General features: G+C 47.5%; 1 protein-coding gene across 4 annotated transcripts in view; it reads right to left on the reverse strand.

Annotated features, from left to right (window-relative positions):
• MKRN2 (makorin ring finger protein 2) overlaps positions 1 to 15,218 on the reverse strand; it is a 38,119-nt gene that overhangs the window by 16,313 nt on the left and 6,588 nt on the right. For 3 of the 4 annotated variants that reach the window (XM_061397175.1, XM_061397174.1, XM_061397177.1), the window contains exons 2-4: positions 2,650 to 2,778; positions 1,591 to 1,772; positions 265 to 569 (exon numbers count right to left, since the gene is read on the reverse strand). In XM_061397175.1, coding sequence (XP_061253159.1) covers positions 265 to 569; positions 1,591 to 1,772; positions 2,650 to 2,778 — 616 coding nt within the window. Of the gene's footprint in view, positions 1 to 264; positions 570 to 1,590; positions 1,773 to 2,649; positions 2,779 to 14,754; positions 15,096 to 15,218 lie in introns of those variants that run through there. The other variant, XM_061397176.1, reaches the window with a different exon arrangement.

Consider the following 15,218-nt stretch of genomic DNA (forward strand, 5'->3'; position numbering starts at 1 on the left):
CTCCACAAGCCCTGGAGACGGCGGAGGGTGCAGCCCACCCACAGCCTGTGCTGAGCAGAGGCCTCCAGAAGACGCTGGAGCCTCCGGCCCTGCACGGTCCCTCCCAGCAGCGGGCTCCTCACACTCTCCGGGGCCGGCCTGGCTGGCCAGGCCCAGGATGCAGGTATTACTGGCAGAAAGACGCGGACAGAGCTACCAAGGATTTCATCACCCAGTGCGCCCCCCACTCCTTCAGACGCGTTCACGTCAAGCTGGGCACTGTACCTTCTCGTGAGCTTTCCTCTGCTCGGGGTCGAAGGGGTGCAGGACGCGTAGCCTACAGATCTCGCACACGTCCCCATGCAGGTAGACACACGCATCCCCAAAGCGGCACTCCCCAGCGGCCGCGTAGGGGCACAGCTGCTGCCCGCCGCCGTACGAGCTGCCAGCCTCCAGGTCGTCCAGGCCGCTCCGGATGGCGTCCAGGTAGGAGTGCGGCCTCAGCTCGGGGCCGCTCTGTGCGTCGCTGCAGCCCCCGGGGCTACTCCCCACGCCAGGGCAGGTCCTGTCTTCAGCCATGCCGGAGAGATCTGAAGAGAAAATGCCCAGCACACAGACTTGTGAACACCGGCCCCACCTTTCTAGGAAGCCATCAGTCAAAACCTGACAAATTAACCCTGACTTTGGGAGTTTCACCCTTGGGAACGTATGGAAAAAAAATAAAGGCCAGAGGGGAAAAAATGTTCAGAGTGATATTACTTAGGATTGTAATAAAAACCAAAAAGCCATAATTGGCAACACAGGGAAATAGCAAAGCAGACGGTGATACATTTATATAAAAGAATGTGAAAGTTGCTTTTTAAAAACGGCAAGTATGGAAATGTCAACACACGGACCAGTTACACTTGAAAAAAGAGAAAAAGTCAAATGGAATCCAGAATGATGTCAACAGGATTACAGAGACTTCCTTTTCACCAGTCACTTTACGGTGAGGAGACTAAAGATCCGGGGCAGGCTTCTGGCCCTTCAGCCACCATCCACCTCTCAGCCAGGAGCTGCCGCTGCCCCGGCACACACTCCTAACCTCCTCAGAGGGGGTATCTATGGGACGGACCTGTTGTTTGCTTAGTAGGGTATCTGCCTATCTTATGCTGAACAATTTCCAGAAGTAGAAACTCCTTCACCTGCTGAGAACCAGCCAATAAAAACAACTACAGTTTGTAGTCTCTGACCCAGGCAGACCCTGTTCCAGGGCACAGACCACTCCTCAAACCGTGACGGGCTCTTCTGTTTCTGAAAGTGCAACTGGTTCAGCGTGAGGACTAAGACTGTGAACCGACGGAGAAGGGAAACAGCGAAACACGCACTTCATCAAAATGTGGAGCTCTGCGACGAGCAGCCTGCGGCCTCTCAGAACTAGGCCGGCACCCCACGAGGTGCCAGCAGCGGCCCTTCCCCACCTCGGGCACGAGGCCAGACGTGTGGCCTGAGCGCCCTGCAGCAGAGGAGGCTGTTCTCAGGGGGCTCTGGGTAGGTGCTGAGGGGCCCTGACAGGGAAGCCTACAACGCGAGGGTGCTGTTCAAAGGGGAGACAGGGCTGTGCCTACTCACTTCGGTCTCTCAGTACCAACGTCCTTTTCTCACGCTTCCCAGGCTCGTGTAAGTTAGTCTTCACGATTGATGCAGTGAGCTCAGAAGCAGGGCGAGGGCTGTGGAAACCCGGGGAGGGCACCCCGTGGGGCATGGTGCCCACGGCCCCACCAGCCGCAGCAGAGGGCCTCGTGTGATCATACCTGAGCAAGACACACGCAGAGGCATCAGGACCCCCCCATGCACACGCCTCACCCGCCCCAGGCCGCAGCGGCTCCCCTTCTGCTCCATCTGCGCACGTGGACAGGGAGACAGTCTTCTCTTGTACTTTAATCGATAAAACTCTTACCAACTGGTAAGAACTGCCTGGCAATTCAGAGTGGGTGGTACACTGCTGTCTCTTACTTCCTCTGAGTGCCCTTGTGGAACTTGAGCGGGATGGACCTGCTGCCCAGACCACGCGGAGCCCAACCCGCCAGGAGATGCTGGCTGTTCCCTGGACTCCTGGGGGCGCCTGCTGGCGGGAGCAGAGCAGGGCGGGCCAAGTGCCCGCGTCCAGGGAACACAGGGAGGGACAGAGGGCGCCCCCGGTCTAGGAGGCAGAGCAGCCGCTCTATGTGTGCACAGGGAAAAGGCACCTACAGACGGCGGTTTCAAATGAAGACTCCGTGCGCATAATGTTTGCTGCGTGGGTGCTCACACAAAAAGCTGGAAGCCACTTACGTCTCTAAAAGTAGCTAATATAGGAAGAGTTAAATGATGGTACATCAACATTATGGAAAGTTATAAAATTACAGTTAGCACCTAACAGTGGCAGCACTGGGAAGAGCTTATGACACGTTATTAAAAAAAGGCAAGACATAAAATCTTAGGTATACTGTGAATGCAAATTCATAAGAACGGGCCTGAAAGTGACTTTGGAAAATTAAAATTGTTTTTAGGGCACCAAGTTTGAGGTTTCCGAATTATTTTTGTACACTCCTTTTGAAGTTCTCCCCTCACCAAGACCCAAGGTCCAGATGAAGGATCTAAAGCCCGAGCGCCGGCTGAGGGTGGCGGCCGGCGCGGCGCGGCTCTTGCCTGCAGCGCGCCCCGTAGGCGCAGCAGCCCTTCTGGTAGTATTTGCAGACGGTGGACGGCTTGCTGTTCGCCAAGTCGTGTGAGAACAGGCACTGGCTTCCTTCCCGACACACACCGTGCATAAAATACCTGGAGAGAAAGCAGAGGCACAGGGCTTTTAGAAGCACACTTCACTTTCCAAATCACCATATTCTTGAACCAAGTACACAAACACACACTCTCCATACACTGTGTGTTCAGTGGGCACTGCAGATACCCGTGTGTCCTTGACTCGAAGACACAGTGATTTTAGGCACACCACAGCTATTTCCATGGCAGTGTTTCAAGAAGAAAAATGATCCCACATATTTCTATCTTACAATACATCCTCTTGATCTAAGAAATGTTACCCGCGTAAAATGCGAGCCTCCTAACTGAGAAAGTACACGCTGAAGACCCACTCCGTTCTCACGGAGTTTAAGGGTCTGCTTGTACAGAAGCCAGAGATCTGGACTCCAGCCCCAGTGGCGTCAGCTATCAGCACGTCGCAAACCAGCTTTGCTGGGCCCTGCTGCTGCTGCCGAGTCGCTTCAGTCGTGCCCGACTCTGTGCGACCCCAGAGACGGCAGCCACCAGGCTCCCCCGTCCCTGGGATTCTCCAGGCAAGAACACTGGAGCGGGTTGCCATTTCCTTCTCCAATGCATGAAAGTGAAAAGTGAAAGTGAAGTCGCTCAGTCGTGTCCGACTCTTCATGACCCCATGGACTGCAGCCCACCAGGCTCCTCCATCCATGGGATTTTCCAGGCAAGAGTACTGGAGCGGGGTGCCAGTGCCTTCTCCGAAACTTACACTACCTACCCTACTAAACCGTGCTAAGGACCACACAGAACAGCATAGCACCAGGACAGTCACAAGTAAGAACGTCCACTAAGTCATCCAATTCCAGCCATGAAGGAGCCACAGGGAGGCTCTGTCCAGCCAGAGTAGAGGCCTCACTGAAGACTCAAGAGCGAACTGGAGCGGGAGGTGCTTTGACATTAAGGGCAAACACATTCTCAAATACAGAGATTTTAGATCTGCCCTAGTAATGTTTAGAAAAAGAGAGAAAAGCTTCAAAACGAGCTAAATGATAGCAAATAACTTACTGGCAGTTAAAACAAACTTTAACATTCTGTGAGGGAGAATAAAATCTAAATGCTCAAAAACACAACGTTTGGCATTCAATCGAAAATTACTGGATATACCAAAAAGCAGGAAAATGTGACCCCCAACCAGGAGGACAATCAGTCAGGAATGGCCGGCGATAGACTCAGGAGACAAGGATTTAATTACAGCCATCACAGGTTGTGTTCAGTATGCTGGAGGCTTTAAGGGAAACACAAAGATAACATGAGAAGCGGACAATGTAACAGAGAAGCGAAGGGGACTTCCACAGCAGATGAACCAAAGGCAATGAACACACGACATGACACCACACCACGGCACCAGAGCACTGAGAAGGCCTCAGGCCTGCAGACACGTGCAGACCACCCACACTGAAGGACAGAGGGGAAGAGAGGCTTTTGCTTCCAGCTAGGAGGAGCATGGAACCTGTCCTTCCACTATGAAAAACTAGGAAACAGAACAAAACATATCAAACAACTGCTTTCACACATGGACAAAAGGCAGCACCAGACTGGCCTTGAAGGCGAACAAAGGCACCAAGCCCGGCTTCCTGCCGCGAGGCATGTCTGGGCCTGGAGCAGGGAGGGCGACCCCAAGCAGAGCCCTGCGGTCTTGCCGAGATGAAGAGACAGAAACTGCAGTTGAAGGAGGCAGAGGGAGGCTCTTTTAAAAGCCTATAAATAGAATTACACGTGTACAGTGACTGACTTTTGATAAAGGTGTCAAGGTAATTCAACAAATGATGTTGGACCCAGTACACACATGAAAAAACAAAAAACATCATGTCTGCTGATGCTCCCCAATGTGAGTGAAGGATACAACACCACGGCCACGTATTCTAGCCCAAAACACTCAAACCCGAATCCAACAAAACTGTGGATCTACACATCAAAGAATAAAATACCTAGGGATAAACCTACCTAAGGAGTCAAAAGAAGTAGTCCAAACACTGTAAGAACACATAAACAGATGGAAAGATATACCATGTTTGTGGACTGGAAGAATCAATGTTGTCAAAATGACTATACTACCCAAGGCAATCTACAGATTCAATGCAATCCCTATCAAATTTCCAATGGCATTTTTCACAGAAATAGAACAAAAATCTCAATATCTGTATGTAGACACAAAAGACCCCAAATAGTCAAAGCAATCTTGAGAAAGAAAAACAGAGCTGGAGGAGTCAGGTGCCCGGACTTCAGTCTATACTACAAAGCTACAGTCATCAAAACAGTATGGCACTGGTACAAACCGAGAAATACACGTCAATGGACCAGGACGGAACACCCAGAAATAAGCCCAAACCAAGAAATACACGTCAATGGACCAGGGCGGAACACCCAGAAATAAGCCCAAACCGAGAAATACACATCAATGGACCAGGGCGGAACACCCAGAAATAAGCCCAAAACGAGAAATACACGTTAGTGGACCAGGACGGAACACCCATAAATAAGCCCATGTGCCTACGGTCAACCCATCTATGACAAAGGAGTAAGACTACACAATGCTGGAAAGACAGTCTCTTCAACAAATGGTGCTGGGAAAACTGGGCAATCACATGCAAAAAAATGACAACAGATCATCTTTAACTCCGTATACAATAATAAGCTCAAACAGGATTAAAGACCTAAATGAGAGCGGATACTATAAAACTCCTAGAAGAAAACACAGGCAGAATACTCTCTGCAACACATCACAGCAACATCTTTTTCTGATCCATCTCCCAGAATAATTGAAATAAAAACAAAAATAAACAAATGGGACCAACTCAAACTCAAAAGCTTTAGCACAGCAAAGGAAACTATCAACAAAACGAAAAGACAACTCACAGATTGGGAGAAATATTTGCAAATGATGTGACAGATAAGGGATTAGTCATGATCAGAATATATACAAACAGCTCATGATACTTAAGAGTATCAAAACAATCAACTCACTCAAAAAATGGGAAGAAGACCTAAATAGACATTTCTCCAAAGACACACAGATGGCCAATAGGCACACAAAAAGATGTTCAGGATCACTAATCATTCAAGAAATGCAAGTCAAAACTACAATGAGATCTCACATCCACCAGAATGGCTATCATAAAAAAAATCCACAATTAATCACTGCTGGAGAGGGTATGAAGAGAAGGGAACCATCCTACCCTGTTGGTGGGAATGTAGACTGGTACAGCCATTATAGAGAACAGTACAGAGGTTCCTTAAAAAACTAAAAATAGAGCTACCGTATGACCCTGCAATCCCACTCCTGGGCGTGCACAGACGGATAAAAACATGATCCAAAAGGATACGAGCACCCCAGTGTTCACTGCAGCACTGTTCACAGCAGCCAAGACAGGGGAGCAACCTGAATGCCCATCGACAGGAGAATGGATAAAGAAAACACGGCACATACAACATGAGGGATGTGACTCAGCCATTAAAAAAGCATGCAATGACACAATTTACAGCAACCACGGATGGACCCAGAGAGTATCCTACCGAGTGAAGTCCGTCAGACAGAGGAGAAGAAATACCATGTGACAGCCCTTACATGTGGAATCTAAAAGGAAATTATACAAGTGAACTTACAAAATAGAAACTCACAGACTTAGAAAATGAGCTTATGGTTGCTGAGGGGAAGGAAGAGTTAGGGAGTTTGGGATGGCCATGTACATACTGCTGTATCTTAAATAGATAACCAACAAGGACCTACTGTATAGCGCGTGGGAACTCTTCAATGCTATGTGACAGGCTGGATAGGAGCGGGGCTTGAGATCCAACCAGTCCATCCTAAAGGAGATCAGTCCTGGGTGTTCATTGGAAGGAATGATGCTAAAGCTGAAACTCCAATACTTTGGCCACCTCATGCGAAGAGCTGACTCATTGGAAAAGACTCTGATGCTGGGAGGGATTGGGGGCAGGAGGAGAAGGGGACGACAGAGGATGAGATGGCTGGATGGCATCACCAACTTGATGGACCTGAGTCTGAGTGAACTCCGGGAGTTGGTGATGGACAGGGAGGCCTGGCGTGCTGCGGTTCATGGGGTCGCAAAGAGTCGGACACGACTGAGCGACTGAACTGAACTGGGGGAGAATGGATACATATATATGCATGACTGAGTCCCTTTCCTGTTCACCTGGAACTGTTACAACATTGTTAATTGGTTATACCAAAATACAAAATAAAAAATTCAAGAAAACCCCGAACTGCAGATCTTTGAGTTTATAGGAAATTCAGGAGGATTGGGAACAAACTAAAAGACTTCATGATGAAGCAACCAGATAAATACAAAAGAGGAGACAGCATGTGGGGCAGGTCTCTTTACCAAGCAAGTGTCATGGGAAAAGAGTAAGGGGAGAGGGCCTTGGTCTGGAAAACAGTTTGGCAGTTTCTTAAAACTTAAACATAAATTTACCACAGGACTCAGCGATTCCATTCCTAGGTGTTGACCCTGTCTACCCAAGAAAGATGAAAGCATGTTCAAACAAATACTTGGACAGGGACATTCGTAGCAACGTCATTCATAATAGAGTGAGAACTCTGACATTCCATCAAGTGGTGAAGGGATAAACCAACTGAAACATCCACATGGTGGGGTACTATCTGGCAACAGAAAGGACAATGATGCGCGCTACAAGGACGAAGGGCAAGCACATCAGAGCGCGTGAAATAAGGCCGACACAGAAGACCGCACGCTGTGTGGATTCACTTACATGTAGTGTTAAAAGGGGCACGTCTATAGGGACAGAATGGTCCTGATACAGACTACTGTGCAGCTTCTACAGGCTACACACAGACACAGTCCCTATGAATGCTATGAAAATTATACTTCAATAAAGCTGTCAAATTGCACTAGCTTAGTAGACAGAATATAAGGTATGCAATAACCAGTGCAATATTTGGTCCTGGATTATATTCTGGTTTGGACAAAGCAGCTCCAAAAAACACCTGTGGCCCTGGAGAAGGCAATGGCAACCTGCTCCAGTCTTCTTGCCCGGGAAATCCCAAGGACAGAGGAGCCTGGTGGGCTGCAGTCCATGTGGTCGCAGAGAGTCAGACCCGCCTTAGCGACTGAACAGCAACGAAGCGGAACAGAACAGTGAGTACACGTGAAATAAAGTGCTCAGTGAAAATGGGGAAAGCCTGCGGGACAAATGAGGGAACCTGAGCACAGACGTGCACAGACGAGACATCAGATAATTTACTGACATGGAAACTGAAGAGTGCTGAGAAAAGCGTATCACGAAACAGAATACAGAGTAAAATGGTGCAGTCGGCACTGTGCGAAACAGTACAGCGACTCCTCAAAAATTAAAAGCAGAACCGCCATACGACTCAGCAATTCCACTCCTGGGGATACACACAGATGAACGGGAAACAAGAACTCAAGTATTTGTACACCCCACATGATTCACAACAGACAAAAGGTGAAAACAACCCAAGTGTTCACCCAGGGACGAATGGAAACAACATGTGGTTTGCACAGGCAAGGAAGGAAAGCTGACGCCGCTACCCGCGGAAGGCCTTCGAGGTGTTATGTAAGTGGTGACACCAGACACGGAAAGACAAGCAGCACAGAACCCACTCCCACGAGGTGCTCAGAACAGCCAGACTCACAGAGGGGAGCAGACGGCGGCTGCCAGGGGCTGGGGAGGCAGATGGAGAAGCTAAGTGTTTAAAGCGGACAGGTTCAGTTTGGGGGTTGGACGAGTTCTGGAGGTGGCTGGTGGAGATGAGCGCACGAGTGCGCATGTACCTACCACTGGACTGCACACTGACATATGGTTAAGACGGCACATTGTTGTTGTGTACATTTTACCACAAATTTTAAAACATACAGTATGCTCTCACACACACACATATTCGCATTTCAAAATGCAGAAAGGTATTTCTGCCATGAATATACACTACTTCTGTAAGAGTGAATGATGGTTGTTTTAGTTTTTAAAAATTATAGAGTACTGAATACTGGGGAGAGTGTGTTTAAAAAAAACAAACATAAATGCTCAGTATAATACCTATCCAACCCCAAAGTTCATCTCTTATTCAGTTCAGTCCCTTAGTTGTGTCTGACTCTTTGTGACCCCATGAATCGCAGCACGCCAGGCCTCCCTGTCCATCACCAACTCCTGAAGTCCACCCAAACTCACGTCCATCGAGTTGGTGATGCCATCCAACCATCTCATCCTGTCATCCCCTTCTCCTCCTGCCTTCAATCTTTCCCAGCATGAGGGTCTTTTCCAATGAGTCAGTTCTTCACATCAGATGGCCAAAGTTTTCGAGTTTCAGCTTCAGCATCAGTTCTTCCAATGAATATTCAGGACTGATTTCCTTTAGGATGGACTGGTTTGAACTGACTCACTGGAAAAGACCCTGATGCTGGGAAAGATTGAAGACAGAAGAAGGGGATGACAGAGGATGAGATGGTTGGATGGCATCACTGACTCACGGACATGAGTTTGAGCAAGTTCTGGTAGTTGGTGATGGACAGGAAGGCCTGGCGTGCTGGAGTCCATGGGGTTGCAAAGAGTCGAACGTGACTGAGCAACTGAACTGAACTGATCCTGGCCCCAAGCATCAGAACAAGACCCAGTTTCCCCCTCAGTCAGTCTCTCCCATCAGGAAGCTTCCATAGGCCTCTTATCCTTATTCATCAGAGGGCAAAGAGAATGAAAACCACAATCACAGAAAACTAACCAAACTGATCACATGGACCACAGCCTTGTCTAACTCACTGAAACTAAGCCATGCTGTGTAGGGCCACCCAAGATGGGTGGGTCATGGTGGAGAGGTCTGACAGAATGTGGTCCACTGGAGAAGGGAATGGCAAACCACTTCAGTATTCTTGCCTTGAGAACCCCATGAACAGTGTGAAAAGGTAAAATGATATGATACTGAAAGAGGAACTCCCCAGGTCGGTAGGTGCCCAATATGCTACTGGAGATCAGTGGAGAAATAACTCCAGAAATAAAGGGATGAAGCCAAAGCAAAAATAACGCCCAGGAGTGGATGTAACTGGTGATGGAAGTCAACTCCGATGCTGTAAAGACCAATATTGCATAGGAACCTGGAATGTCAGGTCCATGAATCAAGGCAAATTGGAAGTGGTCAAACAGGAGACGGCAAGACTGAGTATCGACATTTTAGCAATCAGTGAACTAAAATGGACTGGAACACATAAATTTAACTCAGATGACCATTATATCTACTACTGCGGGCAAGAATTCCTTAGAAAAATGGAGTAGCCCTCATAGTCAACAAAAGACTCTGAAATGCAGCACTTGGGTTCAACCTCAAAAATGACAGAATTATCTCTGCTCATTTCCAAGGCGAACTATTCAGTATCAGAGTCATCCAAGTCTATGCCCCAACCAGTAATGCTGAAGAAGCTAAAGTTGAATGGTTCTATGAAGGCCTACAAGACCTTCTAGAACTAACACCCAAAAAAGATGTCCTTTTTATCATAGGGGAGTGGAATGCAAAAGTAGAAAATCATGAGATATCTGGAGTAAGAGGAAAATTTGGCCTTGGAGTACAAAACGAAGCAGGTCAAGGCTAACAGAGTTTTGCCAAAAGAACACACTGGTCATAGCAAACACTCTCTTCCAACAACACAAGAGAAGACTCTACACATGGACATCACCAGATGGTTAATACCAAAATCAGACTGACTATATTCTTTGCAGCCAAAGATGGAGAAGCTCTATACAGTCAGCAAAAACAAGACCAGGAGCTGACTGTGGCTCAGATCATGAACTCCAAATTCAGACTTGAATTGAAGAAAGTAGGGAAAACCACTAGGCCATTCAGGTATGACCTAAATCAAATCCCTTACGATTATACAGTGGAAGTGACAAATAGATTCAAGGGATTAGATCTGATAGAGTGCCTGAAGAACTATGGACAGAGGTTCGTGACACTGTACAGGAGGCAGTGATCAACACTATCCCCAAGAAAAAGAAATGCAAAAGGCAAAATGGTTGTCTGAGGAGGCCTTATAAACAGCTGTGAAAAGAAGAGAAGTGAAAGGCAAAGGAGAAAAGGAAAGCTATACCCGTCTGAATGCAGAGTTCCTAAGAATAGCAAGGAGAGATAAGAAAGCCTTTCTCAGTGATTAGTGCACAGAAATAGAGGAAAACAATAGAATGGGAAAGACTAGAGATCTCTTCAAGAAAATTAGATACCAAGGGAATATTTCATGCAAAGATGGGCTCAATAAAGGACAGAAATGGTATGTACCTAACAGAAGCAGAAGAGATTAAGAAGAGGTGGCAAGAATACACAGAAGCACTATACAAAAATAGATTAACGTCCCAGATGACCACGATGGTGTGATCATTCACCTAGAGCCAGGCATCCTGGGGTCCAAAGTCAAGTGGGCCTAGAAAGGATCACTATGAACAAAGCTAGTGGAGGTGATAAGAGTTCCAGATGAACTATTTCAAATCCTAAAAGATGATGCTGTGAAAGTGCTGCACTCAATATGCCAGCAAATTTGGACAACTCAGCAGTGCCCACAGGACTGGAAAAGATCAGTTCTCATTCCAATCCCAAAGAAGGGCAATGCCAAAGAATGCTCAAACTACCGCACAACTGCACTCATCTCACATGCTAGCAAAGTAATGCTCAAATTCTCCAAACCAGGCTTCAACAGTATGTGAAGCAAGAACTTCCAGATGTTCAAGCTGGATTTATAAAAGGCAGTGGAACCAGAGATCAAGTTGTCAACATCCACTGGATCATAAAAAAAGCAAGAGTTCCAGAAAAACATCTACTTCTTCTTTATTGACTATGCCAAAGCCTTTGACTGTGTGAATCACAACAAACTGTGGAAAATTCTTCAAGAGATGGCAATACCAGACCACCTTACCTGTCTCCTGAGAAATGGAACCAAGGAATGGTTCCAAATTGGGAAAAGAGTACGTTAAAGCTGTATATTGTCACCCTGCTTATTTAACTGATATGCAGAGTACTTCATGTGAAATGCCAGGCTGGAATCAAGATTTTTTTTTCCCCCCAATGAAAAATTATTCAGTCTTTATTTATTTTTCCTTACAATACTGTATTGGTTTTGCCATACATTGACATGACCCCGCAACGGGTGTACATGTGTTCCCCATCCTGAACCACCCTCCCACCTCCCTCCCCATCTCATCCCTCTGGGTCATCCCAGTGTACCAGCCCTGAGCACCCTGGAATCAAGATTTAAAGGAGAGACAGCAATAACCTCAGATATGCAGATGACACCACCCTTATGAAAGAAAGTGAAGAAGAACTCAAGAGCCCCTTGATGAAAGTGAAAGAGGAGAGTGAAAAAGTTGGCTTAAGACTCAACGTTCAAAAAACTAATATCATGGCATCCAATCCCATCACTTCATGGCAAATAGGTGGGGAACAATGGAAACAGTGACAGACTTGATTTTCCTGGGCTCCAAAATCACTGCAGATGGTAATCACAGCCATGAAATTAAAAGACGCTTGCTCCTTGGAAGAAAAGCTATGACAAACCTAGACAGCACATTAAAAAGCAGAGACGCTGCTTTGCCAGCAAAGGTCCATCTAGTCAAAGCTATGGTTTTTCCAGTAGTCATGTATGGATGTGAGAGTTGGGCTATAAAGAAAGCTGAGTGCTGAAGAATTGATGCTTTTGAGCTGTGGTGTTGGAAAAGACTCTTGAGAGTCCCTTGGACTGCAAGGAGATCCAGTCCATCCTAAAGGAAATCAGTCCTGAATATTTATTGGAAGGACTGATGCTGAAGGTGAAACTCCAATACATTGGCCACCTGATATGAAGAACTGACTCAATGGAAGACCCTGATGCTGGGAAAGATTGAAGGTAGGAGGAGAGGGGACGACAAAGGATGAGATGGTTGAATGGCATCACTGACTCGATGGACATGAGTTTGAGAAAGTTCCAGGAGTTGGTGATGGACAGGGAAGCCTGGACAGCAGTCCATGGGGTCACAAAGAGTTGGACATGACTGAGCAACTGAACTGAGGTGAATGAGAACCTAGTGTATAGCACTGGGGTGGGTGGGGTGGGGAGAAAGTGCAATCTGTTTGTAGGACATACATTCAGTTCAGTCGCTCAGTCGTGTCTGACTCTTCGCGACCCCATGAATCGCAGCACACCAGGCCTCCCTGTCCATCACAAACTCCCGGAGTTCACCCAAACTCACGTCCATCGAGTCAGTGATGCCATCCAGCCATCTCATCCTCTGTCATCGCCTTCTCCTCCTGCCCCCAATCCCTCCCAGCATCAGAGTCTTTTCCAGTGAGTCAACTCTTCGCATGAGGTGGCCAAAGTACTGGAGTTTCAGCTTTAGCATCATTCCTTCCAAAGAAATCCCAAGGCTGAGCTCCTTCAGAATGGACTGGTTGGATCTCCTTGCAGTCCAAGGGACTCTTGAGTCTTCTCCAACACCACACTTCAAAAGCATCAATTCTTCGGCGCTCAGTCTTCTTCACAGTCCAACTCTCACATCCATACATAGCCTTGACTAGACGGACGTTTGTTGGCAAAGTAATGTCTCTGCTTTTGAATATGCTATCGAGGTTGGTCATAACTTTCCTTCCAAGGAGTAAGCGTCTTTTAATTTCATGGCTGCAGTCACCATCTGCAGTGATTTTGGAGCCCAGAAAAATAAAGTCTGACACTGTTTCCACTGTTTCCCCATCTATTTCCCATGAAGTGATGGGACCAGATGCCGTGATCTATGTTTTCTGAATGTTGAGCTTTAAGCCAACTTTTTCACTCTCCTTTTTCACTTTCATCAAGAGGCTTTTTAGTTCCTCTTCACTTTCTGCCATAAGGGTGGTGTCATCTGCGTTATCTGAGGTTATTGATATTTCTCCCGGCAATCTTGATTCCAGCTTGTGCTTCTTCCAGCCCAGCGTTTCTCATGATATACTCCGCATATAAGTTAAATAAGCAGGGTGACAATATACAGCCTTGATGAACTCCTTTTCCTATCTGGAACCAGTCTGTTGTTCCATGTCCAGTTCTAACTGTTGCTTCCTGACCTGCATACAGATTTCTTAACCTTAGAAATGCGTCCCAATTTACAGTGCAGACAAATACTGTTTGATTCCCATGTATCCAAGTTACCGAGATTACCTAGTCAAATTCAGAGTCAGCAAGTAATGATAAATCGGTAGATGCTGGGGGGTGGGGAGGGGCGGGGCACGGGGAGTTAGTGTTTAATGAGGACAGAGTTTCCATTTAGGAAAGTGAAAAATATTCAAGAAATAGATGATGGCGAGAGTCACTAAACAGATGATGGTGGCTCGGTGGTCAAGAATCCACCTGCAATTCAAGAGCTGTGGATACTTGGTTTGATCCCTGGGGAGGGAAGATTCCTGGAGAAAATGGCAACCCACTCCAGTATTCCCGCCTGGAAAATGTCATGGACAGAGGAGCCTGGCGGGCTACAGACCACGGGGCCACAAAGTGTCAGACGCAACTGAGCACGCACGCATGCACAAACGTTGCACAACAGTGTGAAGGGACTTGGTGCCACTGACACGTACAGTTAAATGTGGTTAAAACAGTATGTTTTATATTGTGTGAATTTACCAACAACGACAACAAAAAAGGCGAGAAAGGGCACCAGAGAACAGGGGTTCACGCTGTGCCTCAGCCCTCCAGAGCCCGGGAGGCTGCTCAGCGGGGCGCCACGGTCTGAAGCCTCCCGCCCGCCCTGCTCTGCACACCCTTCCCCGTCTCTCCAGCTGCCCATCTCCCCACCAGCAGCGTGTTTACCAGGCCCACCGGGCAGTTCCTCTTCTCCCAGGAGTGTGAAAAGGGTGCTCTGCTCTGCGTGTCAGTGCCCACTGAGTCTGGGTACCACGTGCTCAGTCGCTCAGCTGTCACTCACATAAAAAGCGACACCTGGAAAGCCCCTGGGTAGCATGTGTCACCTCTAAACACCAACAGAATCAAGTTTCTGAGCCTACAAAGATGACTGGACCTGTGATGCAAGCGACGACACGGAGGCGGTGTCCTGTAGGGTCTCGTCTAGGTGGTCAGCTAGGCTCTTCTCAGGCGACACCCCCGGGGCTGCCACCAGACCAGAGACTTGTGTAGTAACTTGCTATAAGGCCGGATGTAGTTTTATGTAAAAAAAAGAAAAAAGGCTCTGAACCTGGCAAACTAGGGGTATTCTTGTTAGAAACATTAAAAAGATAAAGAAAGGGCCTAAATAAACCTTGGTATTCACAATACTGGCTTTCAGAGTGTGCAGCAGCATTGTGAATACAGCAAGCCTGAGCCCACCTAGAAGGCGGGCCCCTGCCTACAGCCCCTGGGGCCTGGCTGGTAGATGGCCCCCTGCACCGAGAGAGACAGTCTCTGAATGACGAGACGCTCGCTGCGCGTCTCCTGTGTAGCATCTGGTTGGTGCTGCGCATCTGCTTTCCCAGGAGTCTGGTCTGG

This window comes from Bos javanicus, chromosome 22, assembly GCF_032452875.1.
Source record: "Bos javanicus breed banteng chromosome 22, ARS-OSU_banteng_1.0, whole genome shotgun sequence".
In the NCBI taxonomy this organism is placed as follows: Eukaryota; Metazoa; Chordata; class Mammalia; order Artiodactyla; family Bovidae; genus Bos; species Bos javanicus.